Consider the following 10,196-nt stretch of genomic DNA (forward strand, 5'->3'; position numbering starts at 1 on the left):
GCACTATGTTTACCCATTTCCAATCATTCAGGACCTCTCCTGAGAGCTATGCATTTTCAAAGATAATGGCCAGCAGCTCTGCAGTCACATCAGTCAACTTCCTCAGCACCCTCGGGTGCATTCCATCCAGCCCCACAGCCCCATGGACTTGTGTATGTCTAACTTTTCTAAATAGCCCCTAACCTGTTCTTTAGCCACTGTTGGCTGCTCATCTTCATCCTAAACTGGGGAGCTGACCTTGATTGTGAAGACTGAGGTGAAAAAGGCATTGAGTACTTCAGCCTTTTCTGCATCCTCTGTCACTAGGTTCCCTCCTCCATTCATTAAGTGACCCACACCTTCCTTGATCTTCCTCTTGTTACTGACATACTTGTAGAAACCCATCTTGTTTACTCTCCACATCCCTTGCTAGCTGCAACTCTGATTGTGCTTTGGCCTTCCTAACTTCATCCCTGCATGCCTGAGCAATGTTCTTACACTCCTCCCTAGTTGTGTATCCAAGTTTCCGCTTCTTATAAGCTTCCTTTTTGTGATTTAGTTTACTGAAGAGTTCCCTGCTACGCCAAGCTGGTCTTTTGCCATACTTGCTAGTCTTCCTGCATATTGGGATGGTTTGTTCCTGCACTCAGTAAGGCTTCTTTAAAGTACAGCCAGCTTTCCTGAACTCCTCTCTCCCTCAGACTGGCTTCCCAGGAGATCTTGCCCATGAGGTCTCTGAGCAAGTCAAAGTTTGATTTTTCTGAAGTCCAGGGTCCTTACTCTGTTGTTCTCCATCCTTTCTTTTCTCAGGATCTTGACCTCAGTCATCTTGTGGTCACTGCTGCCCAAGTTGCCATCTGCTAGTGCATTCCTGACCAGTTCTTCCCTGTTTGTGAGCAGCAGGTCAAGAAGAACACAACTCCTAGTCAGCTGTGCCAGGACTTGTACCAGGAAGTTGTCCCCACACGTTCTCCAAAAACTTCCTAGATTGCCTGAGCATTGCTGTATTGCCTTCCCAGCTGATGGCAGAGTGATTTAAGTCCCCAGTGAGAATCAGGACCTGTGATTGGGAAACTTCCACTAGCTGTTTGAAGAAAGCCTCATCCACCATGTCCTCCTGGTGTGGTGGCTTATAGCAGACCTCAACCACGACAACACCCTTGTTGCTCTCTCCTCTGACCCTAACCCACAGACTTTTGACAGGCCTATCTCCAGTTTCACACTGGAGCTCTGAGCAATCATACAACTCTTTTACATAAAGTGCAACTCCTCCTTCTCTTCTGAACAGTTTGTACTCATCCATGACAGTGCTCTAGAGAGTCAAGTCTCTGTTATTTCAGTCACGTCATAGTGCTGTGACTGTGCAAGGACTTTCAATTCTTCCTGCTTGTTCCTCAGGCTTCATGCATTCATGTACAGGCACCTAAGGTAGCTAGTTGATTGCCCTGGTTTCTCAGGAAGAATGAGAACACCTCCTCTGTTGCCCCCTCCTGCTGGTCTGCCTCCAGGTTGCCCGCTTCCCCACTTACCTCATAGCTTTGGTCTCTATCCCCCAGCGAACCTAGTTTAAAGCCCTCCTCACTAGGTTAGTGAGCCTATCTGTGAAGATGATCTTCCATCTCTTTGTCAGGTGGATCCCATCTCTTCCTAGCGATCCTTTTTGGAACATCATCCTGTGGTCAAAGAAGCCAAACCTCTACTGGCAACATCACCTGTGCAGCGAGGCATTGATCTGTAGGATACACCTGCACCTGCCCAGGTCCTTTCCCTTAAATATGTGAGAAGCCTCCTCAAGAATTGGAAGAAAAGCTTTTTGCATTTCAGCATTTTATTACCCTCCATTCTAGCAAATAATTCCAGTTTTGGCAGATAAGAAAGACTGAATAGACACCTGTATTTTTTTTTTTGAATACCACAATTCAAAAAATGGAAGAAACAGGATAGAGTGATCACTGTAGGAAATGAGAAGCTGCAGATAATTGTAATACTCAGTGCAAAAGCCAGCCATTAGAGAAATTTTCAAAAGGAACTTTTGTTCAAGCACAGGTAACAGGATGGATAACAGAAGAGCTTTTATCCTGAATTGGCTCCAGCAAGTATAGTTTGGGCAGTCTGCTGTCTTTTTTAAACTAAATTCAATACTTGTGATGGATTCTTAAAGACATACAGCTGATGATGTTTAGAAAACCTGACCCCACCGCAGATTCGATTATCATTCAAGGTGGGATGATATCACAGCCTCAGTCTTTGGATGTCTGTGTAAGCAAGTCTTTTAAAAATACATTTTAAAATCTTTATCAGAAATGGCTTCTGAATGGCAGAAACAGCTGATTCTAACTAGCAAAATACACTATGTGATTGTTTCTCTTGTGTGAATGGATTGTTAAGACTTGGTGATCTATGAAAATGGAGACTAATGTGCTGCTTCAAAAATATTACATCTCTAACTGACTCGGTGGAACAGAAGTTAATGTTGTTTGGGAGATGTCAAATATTGTTCAATTTTTTGCAATGAAATGCTACAAATATATTTGGTTATGTATATTAGATAAAAAATAAAATAAAGACTTGTTTGCACGGATATAAATTACTTGCCATAATTTATAAGGCATATAAGTGCAAGTGTACATACACGCACACTTACTGATTGCCCAAAAATTTGGGTGCATCTTTCTCTTTGAATTAATACAGTAGAAATGAATTTTCATTACCCTTTATAATATACAGATGGCAAAGTGCCAGATAGGCATAAGTAGCACCTTGGGCACATACTTATAGTTTGCAGTTCCTGTAGCTGTGCAGCTTGAATGTATAAACTGCTACACTACTGCTGATCATGTGTAGTAGGCTCCACAGTGGCCAGGCAGGTACATGGCTATGTACCCTCTGGCTGCATGGACACCTTCCCCAGCAGTGGCATCTCCCAAGTAGTGTGGTGCTGATGAGGGGACTAAGGACATGAGCCCTCAGCTGCTGGACCCAACCCATAGGTGCCCCACATCTCAGTAGCCAGCATCAAGCAGCAACCCTGGATTCAGTGGCACAGTAGGGTGGTACCCCCTTTCAGTCCAATCTGATACCCTCTTAACATAGGAGCCTGGGGCTTATGCCCCAGTTGCCCACTGTTAAGTTATGCTATTGGGTGGAGGGGGGCCAATTTTAGCTCCATTAGCTGAGGGGTTAGGGCGTTTATCCAGGAAGCAGACGACCTGGGTTCTAAATTCCCATCAGCCAGAGGGGATTTGAATCTATGTCTTGGACTTTTCAGCACTGTGCTTCAATTGCCACATTACAGGTTAGGCATTATATGCAGCCTTTTCAGACTTGCTCTTGAAGCTGGATCACTGGGGATGTAATAGAGGGAGATAGATATTGGTCTCTGTGCTAGCCTGGACTGTTTCTCCCAGTGGGGCCAAAAATCTGTTGCTGTACTTCTCTCCATCAATTTTATTCAATAACTGTCAAATGCAAGGTGCAGTGCCTTAGCTTCAGAAGGAGCACTGGAGGGCAGCTGTACAACATCTATCCTGTACTGTTGGTTACAATACTGTGCTGGAAAACCAGCAATGTACAAGTTCAAACCCCCTCAGCCTAAGATGAGCCTGGGGCCCAGGTCATCTGCTTTCTGGTCAGGTGCCCTAACCACTCAGCTACTGGGGCTAAAACATGGGAGAGTCCTCTGTTGTTTTTTTTTCCAGGACACATTCAGGGTGCTTGTATATAGCCATGTACCTGCCTGGTCAGCATGCAGCCTCCTGTGAATGCTTCATAGAATGAGGTATGTGGTTGTGCAAATGAGAGCAGAACTACATTACTTACTGGGCCCTGAACAGCCTAAGAAAGAAAGAGGCACTGTATGAAGCTTTCACAGTACTTTCATAGATGGATATAACTTTTTCAAGAAAGGCAGAAAGGGGTGGGGGAAGGAGACAGTGTTGCTCTGTTTGTAAAAGAGATGCCATTTCTGAGGTGCAGTATGAAGCAGGAGGAAGACCTGTTGAAAGCTTCTGTGTAAAGGTCAGAGGGGAGAATAGCAAGGGTGTCTGCTGAGGTCTATCAAAGCAGGAGGAAGAGGTGGACGTGGCTTTCTTTAAACAACTAACCAAAGTTCCCAAGTCTCAGGACTTGGTTCTCATGGGGGACTCTTCAATTTGGGTATTAGGAAGAACTTTCTCACTATGAAGTCAGTTAAGCTTTGGAACAGGCTGCCTAGAGGGGTCCTCTGAAGGTTTTAAGAACAGATTAGACAAACACTTGAGTACTATTGTTTTTTTATATGGTCAAGATCAAATGTAGTTCCTGTTTTTATCCATTTAACATCTGACTTGTTCTATCAGTGAGAACTTTACATAGTATTGGTTTTGTCAAGGAGCATCCTATCTTCAGCAAGCATTTGTTCTAGCTCTCTTGAGGTCTCCTTCAGCTCTACTTTTTCAATGATTCTGCGATCTCTTTGTGTCTGATACCGGACTTCAGATGTTATTTTTGCTTATTTCAGGATTTACTCTGAATCACAGTCCAGGAAAAAGAAATACTCATTTTGATTGAAGTTGAACATTTGCCTCCAGGATTAAGAACAAACAGCCATGCCGGTGCTTTCAGAAGATGCAGGTATTTAGTTTGAATTTTTCTCTAATTATAAGAGTGTTTGAAAACTTAGGGTGATTACACAAGTTATTTTTCACAAGATCGGGCCCCTGAAAGTTCTCTGCAGCCATGACATAATGCACATGCATGGCTGCAAAGCACTTTTAAAATGGCCAGTCGCACGAAAAATTAACCCTGGTCAGATCAGGAAATAGATGAAGACAGTCTAAGGCAGAGTGCCTTAGGGAAATAGTGTTCCCTCCAGGATTAATTTTTCTTCAATTTGAGAAGGAAAAAAGTCCCTTATCTTGGATTAAAGCAGGGGTCAGGAACCCCTGGCACTTGAGGCCATTTTGCTTGGCATGCCACCACCAGCCCCGGCTCTGGGTAGCTGATGCCAACCATGGAGCCCGGGCTGCACCCAGCGGGTGGCTGGGAAGCTGCAAGCCCTGCTGGAAACAGGCCGGGCTCCCTGGTTGGCAGCAGCTACCTGGAGCTGGGGCTGGGTGCAGCAGGCAGGCTGCAAACAGCTATGCCGGGCTCTGGCATCAGCTCCATACTGGCATATGCATGCGCGCCTTGACCCGGGTGGTGGGAGGGGCCTGAGGCAGCGCAACCCCAGTCTCTCCCCTGCTGCCGGCACAGAGCTGATGGCAGGGCTCTGGAGCCTGGCACAGCCATTTGTAGCCAGCCTGGGCTCTTGGCAGCTGCAAACAAGTGCGCCAGGCTCCACAGCTCTGGCATCAGCTCCATGCTGGAGGTGACTGCACGTACACAGCTGTTTGCAGCCAGCCTGCTGCAGAGACCCAGAGCCCAGGCTGGCTACAAGCAGCTGCTCTGGGCTCCGGTGCCCAGTCATCAGCTCTGTGCTGGCAGCAGGGGAGAGGCCGGGTTTGTGCTGCCTCATGCCCCTGCCACTGTCTGCTCTGAGGCGCATGTGCAGCTGTTTGCAGATTCCTGGCTGCAGCCAGCCCCAGCTCTGGGTAGCTGCTGCCAACCATGGAGCCCAGGCTGCTTGCAGCAGGGCTTGCAGCTGAGCCAGCCTGATTCCCACCCACTCCAAGCCCAGCACTGGCCCAGCCCCCCTACTGGGATGAGGCTGGCATTCTCCCTTGCCAGGAGCGCCACACCTTTGCGGGCTTAGCTGTGTGGAGTGGGTAGGTGGTTGGGCTGATGGGCAGGCTCTGGGGCTCCGGCAGGCCCAGGGCATTGTTGGGTCGGACTTTGTCCTGTGGCCTGGCTCTGTGCACCCATGCGTCTGGTTTTGTATGTTTGTTTGCCTCTGGTTCTGTGTGTCTGTGTGTGCACACATGTCTGGCTCTGGATGTGTGTGTGCATGCGTCTGTTCTGGTTCTCTGTGTTTGTGCACATGTGATTCTGTGTGTGTATGTGCCTGATTCTCTCTCTGCTCTCCTCTTTTTCTCTTTCCCTCTTTCTCTTTCTCTCTCTCCTCTTTCTCTTATTTCTCTTCTCTCTCTCTCTCACTGCAACATGCTTAACAAAAAAAGTACACAACAACAAAGGCAACATTTATGATTATTAAATATACTAACAATCGTATTAGTATATTTAATACTAATGCCCTGCCATATACTGTGCCCCACCCCCAAATTTTGTTTTTCTGGCATGCCAGCACTCTGGCACCTTCCAAGGTAGACATTGTGGTTTTTTGGCACTCAGGCCAAAAAACGTTGCCTACCCCTGGATTAGAGTATGAGGCAGCAGGGGAGCAGGCAGCTGCTGTGGCTTTGGCTCTGATCCTGAGCCAGGCTTGGGGGCCACAACCTGCCCCCACTGCCTCCTCCTCCTCCACCGACTTCTGCTCTCCATGCTCCCACTGTCTCTCCTTCCTTTTCTTCAACAACCCCTGCTCAGCCCACCTCATGCTCTACCCACCTGCTCTCCCACCTCTTACCTTTGCTGGCACCAATTTATGTGCAAGGGTAAGTGGCAGAGGTGGAGGTGTTGTGGGGGATTGGAAGGTACTCAAGGCTTGCGGGGGGGCATGCACATGGGGGATAATATGGGGGGTAGGTAGTCAGGGCAGAGAGGCGGTAGGGAGCAAGAGGCAAGGGTCAGGCCCCACCAGCAGTGAGGAGGATAAATTTAAAATGACCCTCTTTTCCATGTATAGAATCTAATTATGGGGGGTCATCTTAAATTCTGGGTTGTCTGGGATTTGAGTAAGTACACTAATTTTCTCTCATGGGATACAATTCTAGCTTAAATCAATTCAACAATCTTAGTTCTAATTCAGTTAAATTTTCTGTCAATGCAGTTACTGGAAATCAAATATATTTTAGTATAAATGAAACTGGAAAAAGAAGATCAGATTTCAGGAGGGACCTAGTTTGATATGACACTTGGATCTCAAGGGTGCAAGCTGTTGCCAGGCTCTCACTGGACAAATACAAGTCTCTCAGCTGGTAATAGTGTAGGCAGTCACACCAGTGTTAAAATCTCATACCACTTTCTACCCAATGAAAAAAATGTAATAAGCATTAAATCAAATGAGGAGAGGCTATCAATTGAGTAATTGGCATTAAATCAAATGAGGAGAGGCTAATGTCCTAACCTAACAACAAGTGGTACAACAAGCATCAGAGTTATAGGGGAAAAAAGATCTTTACTGAGCTTGCACTGAGACTGCTGTTACTAGGGAAAGGTCTGTTTGTCCAGTGGGAGGAAATAAAAGCTAGAAGACATAGGAGAAAGCAGTTGGTGAGGAAGATCTCAGAAGGTTTGTATACATTTGTCAGATGGATGCAAGCTCATTGCCTGCGGTCCACCAGGAAAAAAACTTACTAGGTTTAACTCTTAATCCTCTTTGGACGACACCTGCCTCATTTGCCAACTGAAAATGCCTCATCAGAAAAAGAGCTACTGTGTGCTCTCCAGGCAATGCTGTCCAAAAGTCTCCTGTCTCTACCTCTTTGTACTGCACCTTAGTTTCTAACAGGGGCCAAAGAATGAGTAGGGCTAAGGTGGTACTTCTAGGCAGAGTTACCTGATTAGTATAACTTGTAGTTGTGCTACAAAGCAGGCAGTCATCTGATGAACCTCCTATGGCTTTCCCAAGTGGAGCCTAGTTTGGTGGCCCTTATTAGCTCTGAGATCAGATCTTTCATGGACAAACATCACTTGGGATTACAAGGACATAATGATTAGGGTGAAACACTTAGAACGAGGAACATAAGTCTATAAGGAGTACCGTATTGAGTCAGACAGTATCCTGTCTTTGACAGTGGCATAAGTAGGTGCTTTTGAGCAGTGGGACCAACCTTTTTGGCAGGCATAGACAAATTAGCCCTGCACCCTTTCCAAATGCCAGTCTGATCCCTTTCCCTTACCTGATCTGCTATTCAGCTTTCTGTTCCCTTTCTTATGTGTCCTGGCTAAGCTGCTGCTCTGCTTTCTGATTTCTGCCCTTTGCTTCCTGCCTGATCTCATGCTCTGCTTTCTGTTCCTTGCCCTATTTGCTGTTGTGCTGCCTGTCCCGTCTCCAATCTAATGCATGTCACACAGGCTACTTGGGGCACTTGCGGCACCCATGTTTCAGGTTGGCCACCTCTGCTTTAGAAGGTGAATGTATATATACAGGGCATGTCTAGGAAAATTCATCCGCTGTCATACCCTTCAGGCATGTCTACACATGTGTTTTACTGTGGAGTAGTTTAATTTGCTCCGCAGTGGGTATGTCTACACGTGATTCTTTACTGCATGGTAGACTAATCTACTGCGCAGTAAAGAGTCATCATCTACACATGCACCGTATTTACTGCACAATAAATTAGTCTACTGCATGGTTGGCTACTATCTGTAGATTAATCTCACAGTAAATACTGTGCAGAAGCATGCATGTAGATGGTGACTCAGGCATAAATCTGTGCCCTGTCAGCCCCTCACTCTGGCCCCTGTTCCACCACCTGCCTGCCCCCTGGGCATCATGCTCCTCAGCTGCGGGCATGTGCTAAGCCCTGCTGGCACCCAGAGTCTCTGCCTGAGTCCCCAAAGTCCCTGGAAGTAGCCATGATGGCAGTGTCCCCAGTGCTGCAGGCAATGCCCTGGGGCCCCAGCTGGTCAGAGGGAGAGACTGCTGACCTCATCGCAGTGTGGGATGAGATTGAGGTGCAGAGGCAGTTTGCCCAGGGCAGCTGGTCTAGCGTCCATATCTATGAAGACACGGTGGCCTGCATGCAGGAGTGCGGCAACTAGTGGTCACATAAAGGTCAAGGTCCTGTGGGCCCAGTGGGTCCATATAATGTACCACGACCAGTGCTTGGGGCTACCTGCAGGACTATGGCCTTTGTGGCAGCTGGACTACATTCTGGCCACAAGGAACCATAGACATGGCCATCATGTCTGCTCCAGTACAGGCGGCCTGCCAGAGCCTCTGTTGGGACCCAGCAGGGATGAGCAGTCTCCTGAGGAGGGCCCTTCAGGGCATAAGGAGCAGGCCCCAGTGCACTCCCTGTCCCCAGCCTCATCTGCAAACTCAGGGGCCAACGCCTGCCCCGCCAACTTGGTGTGTACACCCCCAGTGGAGAGGACAGGTTGGGGATGGCCCCAGTGGTGACCAGCTGCAGCTGCTCTCCGGAGGGGGCCACTGCACAGGCAGCCAGGTGCCGTGCCTCCACACCTTGGGACACTGTAGGCAGCCGCAGCACTTCGCCACCTACAGGGACAGACTCGGACCACTAGGATCGCCTGCCACGCCCATCTGGTAAGCCCTGCACAGAGAGGAGGGCTGGGGGTGGGTAAGGGGACACTGCAGCCACCCGTGCCTATGCCAGCTCATTGGCCCATCCCTGGGCTGCATGCCTGGAGCCAGGGGGCCTGCACAGTGGGGGTGGGGGCCCCCCATCTCCTTGCCTCCCTGCCCCTCTCCCCCTGCTCTGCCTGGGTGAGATCCACCCTGCCACTCAGGATTTCTTTCTCTGCTCCACTCCCCCCTCAATACTTAGGGAGGGGGAGGCAGTTCAAAACTTTGAGAGGCCAGCACCCTCCTAGCTTGGCAGCCAGGGGCCTGCTGCATGCAGAGAAACTCACTGATGGCAGCGACAATCTACTCCTCAGCTTCAGGGATCAAGCACTCACAGTATAGGCAGAGATACCCCTCAAGGTGGCGGCGCACATTGCGAGGAAGCATGTGCTTGCCTGGAGCACCATCGAAGCCGAGGACCCCGTGCCAGGTTCTCAGCTGTGCATGGGGCACTATGGTGATCATCAGCAGCAGGGTGTAGTGGGTCAGGCACCCCTCAGAGTGCTCAAACAGCTTGTCATGGTGTGCCTGGGGGACGTTCAGAAAGGGGGCTGTGCAGTGGGAGCCCTGGCCGAGGCTGCGTCTATGGAGAGGGCTGCTGGTGGGGAGGGGGAAAGGTAGGAGGTTTGACCAGCTCAGTGTCCCAGCTGTGCGGGAGCCCCTCACCCCCTGACCCTGGGCAGCATGGGCCTAGTGCTACTGGAGCAAATTGCCTGGCCTGTAGAAGGAGAAGCGGGGAATTGCTCTGGAACTGCTGTGGCAGCTGCTGGCAGGAGCCAGCTCTGGCTTGGCTTGGGGAGGGGACTGGGAAGTTAGGTTGCCTGTGGAAAGCACCAAGTGGGCTCCCTGCCCCTGCGGATGGAGTGGG

General features: G+C 48.9%; 1 protein-coding gene across 2 annotated transcripts in view; it reads left to right on the forward strand.

Annotated features, from left to right (window-relative positions):
- Positions 1-4,477: 4,477 nt before the first annotated feature.
- MPP3 (membrane palmitoylated protein 3) overlaps positions 4,478-10,196 on the forward strand; it is a 122,128-nt gene continuing 116,409 nt past the window's right edge. For both annotated transcript variants that reach the window (XM_019523634.1, XM_019523635.1), the window contains exon 1: positions 4,478-4,590. In XM_019523634.1, the coding sequence (XP_019379179.1) occupies positions 4,566-4,590 (25 nt within the window). In that variant the 5' untranslated portion in view covers positions 4,478-4,565. The remainder of the gene's footprint in view (positions 4,591-10,196) is intronic.

This window comes from Gavialis gangeticus, unplaced genomic scaffold (genome assembly GCF_001723915.1).
Source record: "Gavialis gangeticus isolate Ggan-Ray unplaced genomic scaffold, GavGan_comp1, whole genome shotgun sequence".
Lineage (NCBI taxonomy): Eukaryota > Metazoa > Chordata > Crocodylia > Gavialidae > Gavialis > Gavialis gangeticus.